Source organism: Dermacentor variabilis, chromosome 1, assembly GCF_050947875.1.
Source record: "Dermacentor variabilis isolate Ectoservices chromosome 1, ASM5094787v1, whole genome shotgun sequence".
Taxonomy (NCBI): Eukaryota; Metazoa; Arthropoda; class Arachnida; order Ixodida; family Ixodidae; genus Dermacentor; species Dermacentor variabilis.
In genome coordinates, this window is record NC_134568.1 from 134390562 (window position 1) to 134408490 (window position 17929).

The window sequence follows — 17929 nt, forward strand, 5'->3', positions numbered from 1 at the left end:
TACAAGCATGTAATCCGTTTGAACACTGAGCGGAATGGTTGCTTACGAGCGGTGATCCCACATATCGCAGAGCTTGCGATGCAGATAGGATATTTCTTCCTACTTTTCCACCTCCAACACACCTACCATTTTTCCATTAACACTTTAACAAGTTCTAACGGCCACGGAAGCACACCACGTAATGCTCCAAATCGGATCATATAAAAATATTTAACACACATATGAAAAACAAATACAAAACCAAAGGAAAAATATTTCCTCTTGCTATGCCATGCCCAATCAATAGACGCAGTAACCATGTATTTTGAGTAAAAGTCTGGTTTTTTTTAACACTTGACCAGGCAGTTTAACTCTGAAGCCGAATTTTGACACGCAAAAAAAAGCGACTTTGGACACCGAAGAAGGCTTCGATCTCATTACAACGTCCTTGGTTTGTGTGCTACAATACAGTGGTACATTCTAGATGAATTTAGATATTTTATAAAATTATAAATGTTCGGGAGGCTTGTAGTGTTGATGACGAGATAGTTATTTCACAACAGTTGATTTTTGCCGCCAGAAGCAATAACTACGTACTCGCACGATATGTTAGGTCCATGGGAGTGGTCTTTCGTAGACGACAGGTAGTAAAGATAAAATGTACACTGGGCAAAAATAATCGTCGCCGACTTTTTGCAATGAGTTGAGAAAAGACACATCGACATTAACTTGTTAAAATGACCTGCGTATGTGTTGAAGTTATTCAGAAGTCCTTGATATTAAATTATGACCTCAGGAAGTTCGTTGCACTAAATAAACGCAACTTGCCTTCAGAACGGCAGAGTTCACGTCAAAACACAAAGGTTGGTCTTTGACAATTCCATAAGTGGCGAACTTTTTTATACTCTTGTTGTGCGGTGTAAGAATGGTAAAGAGGATAGCAGAAAACTTTCGCAGCGAACGTACGAAATAGTTACAACGATAGCGGTTTAGAGGCGCGCATTTCATGCCTGTTTCGTTGGTGCTGCCCTCCAGCGACAACGGCAGTTACTATGACACTTTCATCATGGCTGTGAGCAATTGGTAAACCACGTTAAGTAATCCGCATGATCTGCTTGCAACAGTAGTCCATTCTGGACACCAACAGTTCCTTTTTCCTTGGTCGAATATCTATCTCATACAATCCGGCCTCTGGGGTCGTATTCACAAAGATTTTGATCGTAAGTGCTCTTTATGATTGCCCGGCTGCCTTCGCTAATGATATCTCCAGCATAAGGATTGGCTGATTTTTGCTCCTACGTACAATTCTAGCGCAAGAGCTTTTTGTGAACAGCGGTCCTGGGACCGAATTCACAAAGATTTTAGCTCGTAAGCGCTTTTTGTCAGTGGTGTTTGCCTTCACTAATCCCATGTTCACCTTCATATCGGCTGATATTTGCTATTGGGAACAATTCTAGCTAACAGCTTTTTGCGAGTACGGACCAGGTACGTAGTAACAAGTATTATATTACGAGGGCGAATCAAAGTCTTTTCCTCTATTCTTTTAGCCAAATTACGGCTGTAAATGCGAAGTCAACTTATCCATTCCCAGCGGTGGACCTTTCTTGGACCGGCCCGGCCTTATCTGCCGGTAGCTCCGCGGCACGGCGCTGCTGTCAGTTGTTGAAGATGGCGGCTAGCTTCGCAAGTCCACGGCGTACGAGCAACCAAGTGCGATTCGTTTCCTATGGAGCAAGGGACGAATGCCAATCGAAATCCACAGGGAAATGCAGCCCACGTATGGGGAAAGGTGTCTCGCTTTGAGAAGTGTGAGGTGGTGGTGTTGTGAGCTCGCAAAAGGCTGTGAAGCTAAGACAGCAGTTCGACGGCGGTTCCACAGTGAGCCTGACGCATTATACCACAGGGGCGTCTCAAATTTTGCACTGCGATGGGGCAAATGTCTGAACCGATGTGGGGACTATGTGGAAAAATAATATAAGGTACGTGGAATAGTACGTATATTTGTAATTGCCTGTATGTACCATATTTAGGCTTATAGAAAATAGGGGCAAAAACTTTCTGATTCGCCCTCGTAAATTATTTAGGGCGCTCTGGCGCTCGCGCGTATTTTTGCCTATGGTTTAGAGGGTTTGGACCTTCAGTTAACGTAAAAAAAATGAGAATTCGTTAATGTCATGTCAGTACTCATTACGGCTGTGTTCCAATACTCGCCGTAGACGGCAAAGTAGACAGCTTAGCGAAGACAGCATCGAAGTCAAAAACGATGCAGGCTACTTTCCTGCCCAAACAAGATGGCGGCGGAGCAGGACGCTCGGAAAGCCGACATGAAGGTTGTCTGCGCATATGAAAACGTAGACACGCTATTCTACGCTCTTATATTAAGCTACGTCGTGTTTTTTGGAAGTTAGCGGCCGCAAAGACTTAAAATGCAGAAATAATGTGTGCTTTTCTCAACTTTTTCTCGTCGCTGCGAGGGGGTGTCATGTCGCAGACGCGTCTCCCTTACGTCATCCAGAGAGCTCGAAACGCGTTCCATTGCATGGCATCGCAGCTGTCTCCAGCTGTCTCCTTGGCTGTCTACGTAGTCTCCGGCCAGAATTGGAACACACCCTAAGAGTGTTATATGATATCCTATGTACGAACACGACAGCGTTCGAATGCGGATGCTCGCGCTCCCTCTCGTGTTTGAGCGCGGCCGAGATGATGTGACTCGCATTTTTTTTTGTGCGCGTGCGTGAGCGCGCGCGGGTGTGTGTTTGTGCGTGTGTGTATGTGTGTGTGTTTGTGTGTATGTGTGTGTGTTTGTGCATGGGCGTGCACGTGTGTGTGTTTGCATGCGTGTGTGCGTGCATGTGTGTCTTTAGCCCTCGCTTTTCCCGCCGCTTTGCTAGCTGAACGTGGCTTCTGCTTTTTATGAGCTGGCTGACTGACCACTAGAGAAGATGGGCTAATGGCACAGTTGAATACAGGAAATCAGCCGATAGCCCTCGAGTGCACCATTAATATCGAGAGACTCAAAGAAGGTTGATAATAATTGAATGAACCTGAATAAAAAGCACGCAATTATCAGAGCGGCATGGCCCTGTCTGTTGCAACAACCACAACAACGCTATTGTAAGTTCCCTGCTATGTGTAAGCCACTTATATCTCGCTCAGGCGTTCGGTAAATTCGGTAAAGCATTCTCAATAGGTGAAGCGAATTGGAGAGCTATAACGTAGCATTCTCAAAAAGAAGTATTACAATGCCTCTTTAAGTGACCTTTCTTTTTTCGCGCTTCTGTCTTTTCGGAAGACAGCAGGCGGCCGCGAGCCCAAAGCAATTTACATCTAGAGGATTATCGAAATGTGACGTGTTCTCTCCTTTGTCACCAGGTAGCGGCCCGCTTCATTTAAGCTACGAGCGACAACGCTTTTCAACAGTATCGTGGTATACACGGAAATGATTCTCCCCTGATTTTTTTATTTACTTTTCTTGCGTGTCTCAAACAAAAGGAAACTCAACCCCGAGGTTGACGCCAGCACAACATCCTCCTCCTCGCGCCGTACCATTATAGCCGTTGTCGACCGCCTGAAAGGCCCGCAACTCGTATAAACCTCCCGTACGGTTCTGACCATCGCGAAGGAAAAAAATTAAGGTTGGAAACAAATTTAAAACAACCAAAGCTTGGGCAGCGAATACACATGGCCTTCTAAAGTGTGAATCGTGCAAGTTGAATGGCAGTAAAAGACGTGAGAAGGGGGATAAAGGTTGGGGGGGAGGGGGATTGTTGGAGGTGGTGTAGTTCACGCGTGCAATGCTTGCAGGAACGTGACGAGCGCAAATGCTCCCCCGCGTCGCGTTCTGTTGTTGGGCCACAAATATAGCACACGTACCACCGCCGCGACTCCTGCAGGACGGCTTCTTTTTCGGCCGGCGTTTAGGTTGTTACCCGGCGCGGAAACGACTCGGCATGGAGGCACGAGCAGTTGCGGCTACGTCCTTCCCGCGAGACGGCAACTGCACAAAACTCGAACGACTTGGGAAAACGGTGAGGATGGAGACAGAGAATACAAAATGACGCTCGTCCCTTTCCCCTCCTCCGCTGCGGCGGCCGCAGAGCAGCAGCGGACCCAGTGACCTGCATCCCACAACCCGGCCGGCTTGTTAGCAGTGCTCGCGGTCAACGCGCTTTCTGCTCCTGTTTCCTTTCAGGCTTGCCGAGGATGATGGGCACCGCGCCTACGCCGCTGCTGGGCGAAAGTGTCGTAGCGAGCAATGTGAGCGGGCTGGTTAGTCCACAGCTAGGAGTAGCGTAAACGGGAAAACAAGACGATCGGCGGAGGGAACGGACACAAGCGCTACTTTCAACTAAGGCTTATTGAAACGCAGGCTGGCCGCTATGTCCATAGTGTGTAGTTGCTGTTCGCAATCACATCACACATTTTATATCTATGTTACTTCCTCTTCCTGCTCTTCTGGTTTTAGTGATAGCTGATTGCCTATATAACTGCCAACCTGTGTTGCAATAAGCCTAAGTTGAAAGTAGCGCTTCTCCATGGAGGGGGGGGGGGGGGGGGGGAGGGCCGTCCCTTTGTTCACTCCTTTTATTTTGCCGAGATGAGATAGTATATAGTGGGCACACACATCGACGACCGGTGACAAGTTGAGTGCGATGCATCGACGCCAACACATCGTTACTGCAACAGCCTACGAGTGCCGTATATATCAGCGCTCGGTGCAGTAAATTAACACTCGAAAGAAAAACATATACTAGAGGGAGGCGCGACGGCTTTTGTTCCCGTGCTGTAGCCTCGCGGGGGTACACGAATGTGTCAAGGAAGTATATATAGCACGCCGCAGAGGTGCCATAGCGCTTTCGCTTGTACCTGTTTGTAATAGTACGAACGCAATGCTTTTAAACGAGAAACATGCCTAAGATAAGCAGACGACTTTCTTCCACCTCTCGTAAATAGTATAGAATGCAGTAACTATTTCGTCCATGCATGCCATAAATGTTTTATAGAATTTTGAGTACTTTTCGGATGCTCTTCAATAACCTGCACACTACGTCAACGCGAAGTGCAATGCAAGTGCTGGATGCTCTCAGTTCAGTACTTGCAAGTCTTGAGCAAGCATCATGACTCACCCACAGCATTATATTCGCACTGAAGTCAAAAAGGCTGCGGTTTACCCTAACAATATACTGCCACGTACTACAACGTACTGCTGACGACCACCGGCTCCTTGGTCTTCACAGGTGACTTAAACGTGCATCGCCAGCTATGGAGAAGCACCAAGATTAGCTTCAGACAGCAGAATGACGAGAGCCTAACGTATCGGCGGAGCACTAGCTTGGATTTGACTGATTTCAAGGCGCTTTGCTGCGTGCACACACATTGTTTCCTCTATCCCGCTTTCCTCTTTCTCTTCCCGCTATCCCTTCCCCCAGTGTAGGGTAGCAAACCGGACGCTCGTCTGGATGGCCTCCCTGTCTTTCCTCTCTTTGCTATCTCTTTCTCTCTCTTTCCTGTCGTAACACACGAGCCTTTCTGGACTGTGCAGTGATTTTTAAGTAGCGTTCTACTTGACGTGGCACATTAGTATCCATGGAAGGTTGCGGCACGTTTACACAGCTTAGCACAAGGAAGTGAGATTGCAGAGAAGATGGATGCGATGTTTGCTTAACGGAGTGACGCCCGCGGCTTGTTGACACATGTATACCCAGCGACAATTTTTCTCAGCTTTACTTACGTCTCCTCCCATTCGGTCCATCATGGAACCATGTGCGGACGCTTATATATATATATATATATATATATATATATATATATATATATATATATATATATATATATATATATATATATATATATATATATATATATATATCACCTGGAACTGTACAAGGAGGTTTCTTCTGTCATATCTGGGCAAACTGCGCGTGCTCAATGCATACGCATACATTGAAATACCTGAGAGCAAATTAACAAACCAAGAGGAGATTCTTGGGCCTCCTGACACCGGTGTAAAGAGCCCAAACGAATTGGAGGCCGTATCGCAAAGGTTCTCAGAATTCGTAGGTCCTGCTGGTTAGTGGTCTGTCACCTTTGCTAGCAGCATGCATGCTTGCTCTCACTCTCACGATTGGCGGGCGCCCTTTCTTACTCAATTCTCTAGCGTATAGGAAATACTTCGCGAAATACGATTTCGGTTTCTTACGCAGAATGCCAAGACCCAATCTGAAAGTGCAGTATGCTTCTGCGAACAACAAGAGCTCCTGCTCAAAAGTGATATATAACAGGGAAAATGTGCTTCTCAAGCTACTGCAACAGCTGAAATCATGATTGTAGAGATAAGCCTGCTCTATATCACTGCATCCCTGCTGCAGCTTAAGCAAAAACTTGTGTTTCTCACTATTTTTTCGCTACACATTCTATCTGGTTCTTCTTTCCATAGTGCTTGGTTTTCCGTGCCGATAGTTGGCCAATCACACAACTATATATACAGTAAACATATTGCAGAGAAAACGTTGTCAGTGATTACAAGCGAGTACCAGTATCAGTGACTGACTATACTTATACTTATCGAAGTGTACTCACTGTGCTGCGCGGAGTTATCAACAGATTAAATTCCTGAATAGTGCTCATTCCTTAAGTCGACCTTGTGAGCGGACGCGGGCGCGTGTCTGTTGGCACGGGGTCGGGGTTTCGGCAGGCGGATGATGACATAGAGGCGGAGAAACGCGCGCTCAGTAATCCTGCCACGTGCCACTAAGATAAAAAGCAATATCCACATCCTCTCATCTCTTTCCTCCGTAGATATACAGTAGAAAATCAGAAGTATGCAAACGCTTCCGGAAGGGTCGAGATGAAGACGGCAGTACTGACCATGCACTGGTTGCAAAAGGCAATCGTTGACCGCGCTTCAAGAACCTTGCATAATGCCTCGTTGAGCAGCGTCATCTGCAGCTTTTGGTGGAGGTAATGGTGCTTTTCATGGATTCGGGCGCTTGTCCACTACCCTCATATAAGGTTAAGCAGCTAAATAAGTAATTGTTTCACCCGGTACCACTGTAATCCTTCGTGTATACGTGTAAAATTTGCGGGAAATTGAATGCGATTGCAGCTGCGTACGCTCGCTTGCAGAAGAAACCGCCTGAATATGAAATAAGACATCTTCAAGAAAAGAGTCAAATCAGTTGATGTGGCCATAGCAGTCTACGATTCATCCCGTGTCGCACCGGTCCCCTCAGCAATGAGGAAAGGCGGGAAGTCGTGCAGTGCGACTACTCGCTTACAGGTTTGCCCTCGTTTAAATTCTGACCCACTGTAGAGAAGAGACAGAGAGAAAACTCTTTATCGAACAGCAGAGTGTTTAGCCAGTGTATATTCATCTATATGTTACTCCGCAGGGAATGAGACGAAGGGAAAGAAAGACAATAAAAGAAGGTGAACAGAAGAATAGAACATTAAAGAAAGGTCTTGCGATCTTGCCAGCAGCAGAGCAAATGTCCTAGGCGACGAATGCACGTAATTCTAGTAACGCTCAAAAGTTTGTCGAAAACGATAAAATTCTTGATGAGATGAAATGGCTTGGTCATACTTTAGAGAGCGAAACGATCATTTGCATAGGGAAAGAATTGGCTCATCGGAAATGCAGACGCATGCTCGTAATTACTGCGCAGTATACGCGGCGTCTCAGACGAAAACGTGAAGGCCGCGACCTGCCACGTCGGCGGTTCCCTGCTTCCCGCGTCCAGTGCCGGCATTCATCCATCATTCGTCACCGTTGCAACGGTTGCAAGTCTTGCGTGTAGCAGCGGAGCGAGACACCACTTTCACTCGACTAGATTTCCATTGCGGCTACGACGGTGCGCGAAGATGCGCTCCGCAGGTCTTTGGAGGGCAGCTTCCGCAGAGCGGCGTGCCGCCACTGAAACAGGCGGCCTGAGAGATAAAAAATAAATAAAGAAAACAAGCGCCGAGGAACGCGATAGGGCGTTTAGGGCTCCAAGAAGAGACCCGCAACCTTGACACGTTAGCTACAGATGAGCCGTCCATCTATCTGTACACACACTCACGCGTCTCACGGCCATCGTGCGAGTTCCCAGCACTCACGCATGTTTGACTGTGTGCGTCTGCGTGTGCGCGTGTTGGAACAAGACAGAGAGATTTTCCAGCGACGACACGACGCAGTGCGCCAAGCCCATACATGAATACCTCGTCAGCCGAACTGTCTAATCGACTGCCTCTCTCAGAACGAGAGGCGAGGTCAGAGTCCTTGGACGAAACCTTGAATCTGTATGCACCCGTTTCCTATCGGGCGGGCATGCATTTTCATGCACATTTCGGTGAAACCGACGAAACCGTACCAGGCGATTGGCTTGCTATGCGCCGGCCTAGCCTCGTGCGACGGGTGCGTTGCGCTGTCTAGCAGGATGACAAGATGCGCACGTACGTATATGCATACATGCCACGCGCATGTGCGAGGCACGCGCGTGGGAGACGCGCGCGCTTCATTACAGCTGCGCTGAGCGAGAACTTCGCAATGTTACGAAACGTGCCTCGAGACGGCGAAACATGCCGGCAGCACCCGCTGAACGCGAGAGAGGCCAGCGGACGCGCACACATGTGCAGGCCGCCCATCCGACGAGCGGATCAAGTAGCGCACAAGTATGCGAAAATAAAATCAGTAGAGAACGGAGGAGTCTTCGAGTGGAAAATGTGTAGCTGCGTGAAGGTGGGCTGGAGAGAGATGATGTCGATCGATTTAATGGTTCGTGGCTTTGCACAAGCCACAATTCATGCGCGCAAACGCCGAAAATCTCGCCAGAGGTGAAAAACCAACGTGCAAATAGAGCCATCCTCAAAAATTGATTGGTGAAAATTAAAAGCTGCACACAAATAAAGTGTGCGCGCTTACTTCAGTACGCAGATAGAGAGCATCGCAGACACGTTCTATACCATGCCAGTCAGTCATATATATATATATATATATATATATATATATATATATACACTGTGTAAGACGGTGTTCACACCCACATCTAAGTTGCCCTCCTATGCATTCGAATGATTAAGTATATAAAAAACTGTGCAAATTGCCGTTCCAGACAACCCAATTTTTGTCTGCTTCCTGTAAGTGAGGCTTCACTATAGATCGACCATACCTATATTAGTACGATCAAGGTCGGTCACGCTCCTACGATCTCACATATATCGTCTCAATGCGCGCTTTGGCAGACGAGTTCTGCATAAGTGCCGAAATACTTCTCTACAGAGCACATTAGCTTTGGTCGAATGACGTCAACTGCATTGAACATGCAAAGCTGTCAGAAGGACACTCAAGTTCTCTCTCGTTTGCATAAGTGCTTCATTACTTCCTTCTTCCTCATTGCGATTGCTGTGGATATAGGACCACGTGAAGCAGGCTCAAGGCGCGCCGTATACTCGGGCAGTGATAGGAAACCATGAGGCACTAGTTTTTTAATCTTCTTTTCGCTATGATAATCTTTGCTTCGAGACCTAGGGCTGAGTTTACGAACCTTCACGTTCGTTAGATTATTTCATAGGCTGGCAGCTTTCGCTCGCAGAACATTCGCTACATCATGATTAGCCAACTCCTGCTCTTATATGAACTGCTCTCAAGCATGCGAACTGCTTTGGGAATACGAGCCCAGATGCTTAACGCTACTATTTCCTAAATTCGAAAGGTATACGGAAAGACGCATGTATAGCTGCAGTATACCTCAGAAAGCGGAAAAACCTTCTCACATCTCCGGAAAGCAACGGGCCCTTGGCAACAAATATTACATTCCACGCGGAACATATTCTATACCAGCAGTCACTACAACACACTTTCAAACGACCTAAAAGCATTGAATATGATCTACAAACAGCCTCAGCAGTCTCATTCAGCAAGCTTTAACAAGGAACATCGCACTGTCCGGAACTAGAAATGTCGTCGTGTAAATCAAACAAGAATACGCACAGCAGCGTTTAGCGCGCTTCTCAAACTCTTCAAGCTGAACACAACAGAACCATCCGTCACTCTGGTAGCGTTTATTTATTTGTTTCTTTGTTTCGTTTTGTTTTTTACCTTTTTTTTTTCATTGGACGCTGAATCTTCTTTTTTCATTTCCTGCTGAAATTTTTTCGCGCTTGTTCGAGAGAGGACGTTTGCCATATGTTATACGGGGTATTTTTTGTTTATACTATGCAGAACGTTTCAAAATCACCTGTGACAGATAGAATAATTGTAGGCCTTGACCTATATTACTCGAAGCGGCGGACATCACTTTCACGTGAAATTGAGGTGCATATTGCACTGATGCAAAAAAAAATAACACTAATCAGTTTTTTAACTAATTACTTTACAGCACATATTACAATTTACGAATTGTAGCAGGTGAGCTTGCAAGTCACATCCATTCGGAATATATTCGGAAGATGGCACGGGTTTCGATATACGCGCCATCAGACTTGTCGTAAAAATGCACTGTTGTTCCACTCACGTTATTTTTTTAATAAAACGTCCTTTTTTGCAATGAGGCAAGAAAAGTAACTGAAACGCTCATGTATTTCGTCGCACACTTTCGGAATGAATATCTCAAACCTGGTGTCATCCTGAAAATTCGCTCCAAGTGGATAAACCTTGCGAACTCACCGGCTAAAATTCGTAACTTGCGATATGTGCCGTAAAGTAATTAATTAAAGGTAACTAACACCTTTTTGTTAATGCGTCAACTTTGTATTTCGATTTCTCGTGCAGATAATGTCCGAATCCTCTAGTAATCCAACACTATGACTAAATCTAGGCAGTCTGCCACAGGTGATGTTTAAAAATTCTGTATACAGTCTATAAAAAGAAACATCCAGCATATGTACCGGAATAAAGCCGTTCGGAGCACCGCCTCAGCTTTCCGCTTCTAATAACGCAGCGGCATTCGGCGAGCCAGGGCATACGTCACCGTAAGAAGTGATATAAGTGACATGGCGAAATTATGGGTTTATATGCGGCAAGATGCGTCTCTTGCACTTACACTTCTCATAACGTCACGCTCAAATAAACAATATATATATATATATATATATATATATATATATATATATATATATATATATATATATATATATATATATATAAATTTAACGCCGCAATTCTTGCGCCTTCCCCTTCTTTGAGTTCGAAGCACTAATATATTCCTTACTAAACGTACCTCCTCGTTGGGCCATAAATCAGTGCAACGCTGACACAACGCGCTTCACGTTACACAAAATGCCACCATCGCATTTCGCTTTGAACATTTGCTCGAGCAAACAACGCTTTCCGCCCGCAATCTGTTCTACTTTTTTCGGCGCGCCTCGCGGCGGAAAACTTCCGCCCGTGCAGTAATCGGTCAGCGCCGATCGCCGCACTTCCGGCTGTCGATGTCTGGCCCCACCACACGGCACGGTTCTAATGTTATGCGCACGCCGTACGCAAGATCCATCGCGTAAGAGGCCTACGCACTGGGATGGTGCGCAGTGCTAATTTCTGCCATGCGTGCGTGTCGTATCGACGAGCCGGAAGAGAGCGCGCCTCGAAAGTTCCAGAGACGACTACCGCGTTGAGCAGCAATGAGCTGGTTGTCTCAGGCTGCGGTCAGGTGTCCGCAAAATCGCACAAAGTCATATAAGGCGGTACTGGATGTTGAACTGGTGCTTCCTCAGTATCCTACATTGCCACCAGCAATCCCGACTAACAGATGAAAGAGCTAGAGGGTTCACGAGAACAAAGGCACATATCAGAACGTAGTGACAACGATTCATTCGAAAGAGCCGTAGGAACAAGGAAGTCTATCCACTACCAACGAAGTTACCAGACGACAGAGATTCAGCTGGCGTTATTTTCCCCTAAAGGAACGCTACATAACGCACTACACTTAATTCGGTTTATATGCGGCCTTTGGTGCCTTCAACAACCATAATGCTGCACTTCAGTACATACAAAATCTGGAGAAAAAGACGCATGCTAGTGCACGTACTGCCACAAATATGTTATGGTAGCGTCCGTGAAGTTACTTTTGCCTCAACGCGAGTGACTTCTCTCTTTCCTTTTTTTTTTTTTTTCTCGTCTGGCAAATCGACCAAGAGAGACATTTCAAAATTTTGGTCACTTGAAGGCCGCTCAATTCTATTGAAATGTCAGAAATCTAGCCTAGGAAACAAAGTTTTGACAGCAAACTCATGCAAAAACAAGCAAGAACCGCGTGCTTAGGTCAATGCCATCTCATAGCAAGAAGGCGCGCCATTCCGCCACTCTCTTGTCAGGTGGGTGAGCCAGTTTGTGGATGAAAATCGAAGCCAGTGTACTGGAAAATTAGCAACATGGACACCTTTAAAATTTGCTTGCTGATTTTCCCCCAGAGGGAATAGCGACATCATCATGTCCGGTAAATGGAATCTCTAGCGCGAGCACGGGATGTCACCGATCCCTAGCTCGCGCAGATGATATCCAGCCGATAATCGAGCTACGTATCAATGCAAACAACGAAAAGACAAGGATGTGACAACTCCAGCGACTTTCTCACTATATGTTAGCGTCAATTAATCATTGGTAAAACTATATTGGAGCACAGTTCGACGCGTCCATGAGAGGTACCACCTGTCCCCGTTCACGTGAGCATGCTCGCTCGTAAGTATAGAAAGCATCAAATAGGACACGGAAAGGAAAGAAAAGACGAGGAAGAGACAGTCACGAAAGCTCTTTAACGAGTTGTTGGCCCCAGATGGCTACTTCCTAGCAACTTTACGCGTTGGCACTTGTGGCTCCGCGTTGATTAACAGCCCGGAGGACTGGCAATGAGGATTAATCCTCCAGCGCTTCAGGGCCAATGTGCGTTCATTGTGTAGGCTGAGAAAAAATGCACAAACGCAGCAGCGGCGGATACCGTCGCCTCTGGTACGCAGCAAACGTTAGACGCTAGAAAGAATCACACTTTTTCTACTCGCTTCCGATTTCTACTGGCCGCGACTGGCGACAAGCGAGAGTGAGCGGCGCAGCCTTTCTTTTACCGGTTCGTCCAGCGTGCGAGACGGGCTAAACTTGGCTTCTAAAACTTCTAGAACAGGCCGCCACTCGTGCCACCGAAATCACAAAACGACTATCCTTGCCCGCGTTTATTCTTGCCCCACTTCCTCTTGCTAAAAAAAAAAAAAAGAAAGGTTCGATAGACGGTACGCACTCGCTTCTCACGACCACGATGGCAACGAAGCGTGGTACTCCAGAGTCGTGCTCACCTGCTTCTTCGGATCTGTCACCGGCGGGTTGTCGGAGGATGCGCCGGATGCGGCGGCGGTCGTCGAGGATGACTCGGCATCCTGCTGCGTCCCGCTCGCCGGTACCAGCACCAGCTGCGGGACGAGCAGTAGAAGCAGTAGCAGCGGCCGAGCCGGCCGGAGCAGCGCCGCCGGAGACGTTCGCATAGTGGAACGGCTTGAGATTCGACTGGGCCTGCCGCCGAAATGGGGTCGGTCTCTTCCGTATATACGGCGCCGGCAGCAACCGCGCGGCGCTTTCTCCAAAACGCGGCAGCAGTGCGCAGGAGAGGGAAGGGGGAGAGGGCGGACCAGCGCGTCGCACGTGGTTTGCCCAAGAGGAGGCCAAGAGGAAAGGGGCACCCAATGCGGTCGTTTTCACGTAAAGACGGAGAACGAGAGGATGGGCGCAGTCAGCATCCGAGAAAGGACTCCACTCGCTACAGATCTTTCATTACGGCTGCGCTCGGGGTTCTAGCCCGGGTTGCATCTGGTTTATACGCCTGCTTGGCCTTTTCTGTCTTCTACTCCCCGCAGGGTTTACTTCTTATTATTCGTTCATTTCGCAGAAATATCGAGGATAAATATATATGAGCAGGGATTTTATTTGCTTATTAATGTCCAAGCCCACAAGATTTATATAAATATTTCTGTCATTTCTCGTCTGAAGTTCATCATCCTGCTACAGACGCAGTCAGGGCTCTTGACTGTATCAGTAGGAGGCATCCGTCGGCTGAAGCTTATACGTAACCATCGGTCCCAGCATGCACTATTTATGCACCGCTATGCAAATTTAGATCGCTGCGGCTTGGACGAAGGGGAACCATATGATCGCTTGAGCTTTTTGGATAGCTTTTAGAGGTGCAGATGTTAATTAATTTATTTATTTATCATACCCTCAGGGCCAGAGGCATTATAGAGGAGAGTGTTACAAAAGAAAATGTGGTACATCGGAAGTAAACAAAACGCAGTGATTAATATTAACAAAACACAACGCTAGAATAAAATAGGTTTCTTTCTATACAATGTAAGCTGCTGTGTCACAAAAAAGAAATTCCTGGTTATACAATGTTAGCTAAAGTTTCACGAAAAAGGCTGTTATCAGTAGTAGTTATATCAGCGGGAAGGTGGTTCCAGTCTATAGAGGTGCGAAAGAAAAAACACCGGGAAAAATGCTTTGTGTGGCATAGACAGGTCCCACCTTTATGACAGTGATCAACACGCTGTGATACATAATGGGGTCTTGTAAAGAATTGCGTCTGCCGTGTAGGATGATAATAAATCCTATGAAAGAGTGCTAGACATGCAAATCTACGTCGAACAGATCGCAAAGAAAGACTAAAATTATGTTTCATGGAAGAGATGCTCGCAGTTATGTTATAATTAGAAAAGATAAATCGAACTGAGTTATTTTGGACAAGTTCTAAGGCAGTTGCAGGTTATCCTGGCCGGGATTCCATACAGAAGTAGCGTATTCCAATTTAGGACGTATTAGAGTTTTATAGAGTAAGAGTTTTAGGCTAGAAGGGGAACTAGCGAAGTTACGGCGCAAGTAGCTTAACATACGGTTAGCGTTGTTAATAACGTATTCGGTGTGGATTGACCATGACAGGTTTGTGGTTACATGGACACCTAAGCTTTTGTAAGAGTTCACTGTTTCTAAAGGAAAGCTGTTTAAGTGGTAAGCGGCATGTTGGCGAAAAACACGGGATGCATGTAGTACTTTACATTTGGTAATATTTCGTTCCATTAACCACAAGTCACACCCGTTAGATATTGCCTCAAGGTCGAGTTGCAACCTGTTAACGTCGGTTTCATTCGTTATTTCGCGAAAAATAACACAGTCATCAGCGAACAAGTGCAAGTCAGAAGCGGGTGTAGCAGGAAGGTCGTTAATATAAATGAGAAAAAGGAGATCACCCGCAACTCATCCTTGGGGTACCCCACAATGTACATCGCTGAAAGAAGAATGAAAGCCATTACCTGTAACAAACTGAGTGCGGTTTGTCAGAAAGAGCTTAATCCACGTGAGAAGGTTAGGATCTAGATTTAGTTTACTTAATTTGTACAAGAGAAGTATATGGCAAACCTTGTCAAACGCTTTAGAGAAATCTAAGAAAATACAGTCGGCAAAAGAAGAACGATCCAAAATTTGACGTAGCTCGTGAGTGAATGAAGCCAGTTGTGTTTCACAAGAGAAAGCTTTGCGAAAGCCATTCTGAGCTGGGGTAAAAAATTATACTTGAGGAATTTAACAAGGTTAGAAAAAAATATATGTTCAAGTAGTTTACAACACATGCTAGTCAACGAAATAAGAGAGTAGTTATTTGGTGAATTGTTGTTACCTGACTTATGTATGGGAACCACCTTCCCGATCGTCTGTTCCTTAGGTAGAGTGGACGTATCTATAGGGACTGCTGAAAAAGTTTTGTAAGAATAAGTCAGCCAACAGAATTAGTACTTCTTAGGAATTTTGTGTTAATTGAGTCATAGCCGGGAGAAGAGTTAAATCGAGGATGAGGATGAAAAGGAAGGAAGGAAAGGCAGGGAGGTCAACCAGACGCACGTCCAGTTTGCTACCCTACACAGGGGAAGGGGTTTAACGGAAGAAAAGAAAGGAGAGAGACGGAGAAAGGTACTATCGGTGTGAGTACATGCGGATGCCCATAACTTCACGCCTATAATCGGTCGCTGAGGCCAGTCGCTTTCATGAAGCGTAGCAATGCCCGTATCGCTTTGTAAGCCTGCGACGCATGGGGCCATGGTCCGATAATCTTAGTCTCTGAAAATGGTCTGCTGTCTAATCAGTTTAACACCCTCTGAAGAACGTCGCGTTCGACCTCACAGAGATTACAAAAACACAAAATGTACTCGATCGTCTTTCACAGTTGCACGAGTCACAAGTCGGTGTGTCGGGTATTCCAATAAGGAATGAGTAGGCTTTCTTAAATGACACTCCTAACCAGAGGCGGCGCAGTAAAGTCGAATCACGGCGGTAGAAGTTCGACGGAATATGCAGCTTCAATGTAGGATCCAGCCGGTGGAGACGGCAGTTGGAGAAAATCGGGGGTGTTCCACAAAGTTTCGGTCTCGTTTTGAGCAAGTAAACGAAGATCGCTCGCAGCGTCTGTCCTTGAAAAGGGTATAGGAAGTGTCAGGGATTCTTCGTGGATTGACAGGGCGGCATCATCAGCAAGGTCATTTCCGACGATGCCACAGTGCCTCGGAAGCCATTGGATGATGATGTCATGTCCGTATATGAGGGCTTGATGGAGAACCTCTCTGGTCTCACACACCAGTTGGTCATGGGTCTTGTGTTGAAAGGCTGACTGCATACTCTGAAGGGTTGCCTTGTAGTCACATAAAACAACCCACTTTCGAGGTTTGGCTTGTGCGATGTAATTAACAGCGGCACGTAGAGCGGCAAGTTCTGTTGCTGTAGAGATCGTTATATAGAACACTGTGAAAGTAATTGTTATTTGTAAGGCCGGGGTGATAACAGCGCCTTCGGAGCTGGTGGCTGAGACAGATCCATCGGTGTAAATGTGCGTTCTTTGTTCATATCCCTCGTTCAGTAATGACAGTGTGAACTGACGTACAGCGACTTTTGAATGACGGGTCTTCTTTGTTATTCCCGCAATCGTGAGGCGTTTTTGTGGTTGTCTTAGGAACAACAGAGGTAACAGTGGTCTTGCTGCTGGTGTAAACCCCGACGGAAGGTAGCCTTGATGAGCCACAACAAGTTTAGAAAAATAAAATGTGGCTTGAGGTCTTTGTTCTGGCAAACCAGCATTTTAATGACTGGGTACGCGACACAGATGTCGATTGTGTGCTCTAAGGCTGTCTATCGTTATATATGTTGGAACCAAGTAGTCGCTTGCAATCATGGTTGTTGTGTGAGTCGAAGCGCATCGTGGTAGTCCAAGACATGTCCGTAGAGCCTGGCCTTGTAAACTTTCGAGGGTACGAATGTTTGTTTTACATGTGTTCGCTAAAACCGGCAAACAGTACCGTAAAATGCCCAGAAACAGCGCTCTACCGTACCGACGTGCCCCAGGTTTTTCCGCACAGGAACCTCAGTATATGTACAATCGAAATTAATCTCCGCTTCAGGTAGATGCATGGGGGGGGGGGGGGGGTTCCATGAACGGTCTCTGTCAATAATCACACCTAAGAAGCGGTGAAACTTTTGGCGTTTGATAGCCTGGCTATTGAGAGAAACAGGGTACGGTGCCATGGGTTTGCGCGTAAACGCGATTAACGCGCATTTTTCGATGGACACACTAAGGCCTTGTTTGCGGAGATATGAACAAGTTTGGGTGGCTGCCCGCTGAATTCTTGCGCGCAATTGAAAACGAGTCACCACAGAAGACCAAAGACAAATATCATAAGTGTACACTGAGACGAAAATTGTCTTGGGTAATACTCCAGCAAGGCCAACCACAGTTAGGTTAAAGAGATTACTGCTCAATGCTCCGCCCTGTAGGACGCCACCGTATGCAAAATAGTTGGCAGTCGGACCATCTTTGGCCAGCAAGAAGGACCTTCTGGTCAAAGAGTCGCGGATCCACTTAAACATTCGGCCACCAATTCCAACAGCCTCTAATGACTCGAGTATCGCTTCATATGTAACATTATCGTACGCCCCTTTCTTATCAAGAAAGAGCGCCAC

The 17929-nt window shown here is 46.4% G+C and overlaps 1 protein-coding gene across 1 annotated transcript in view; it reads right to left on the bottom strand.

The window, feature by feature from the left end:
• The window catches only part of LOC142584854 (O-acyltransferase like protein-like), a 98662-nt gene extending 85163 nt beyond the window's left edge, over nt 1–13499 (bottom strand). Inside the window, exon 1 of the mRNA XM_075695164.1 lies at nt 13240–13499. Within this exon, the coding sequence (XP_075551279.1) occupies nt 13240–13425 (186 nt within the window). The 5' untranslated portion in view covers nt 13426–13499. The remainder of the gene's footprint in view (nt 1–13239) is intronic.
• Nucleotides 13500–17929: the final 4430 nt, after the last annotated feature.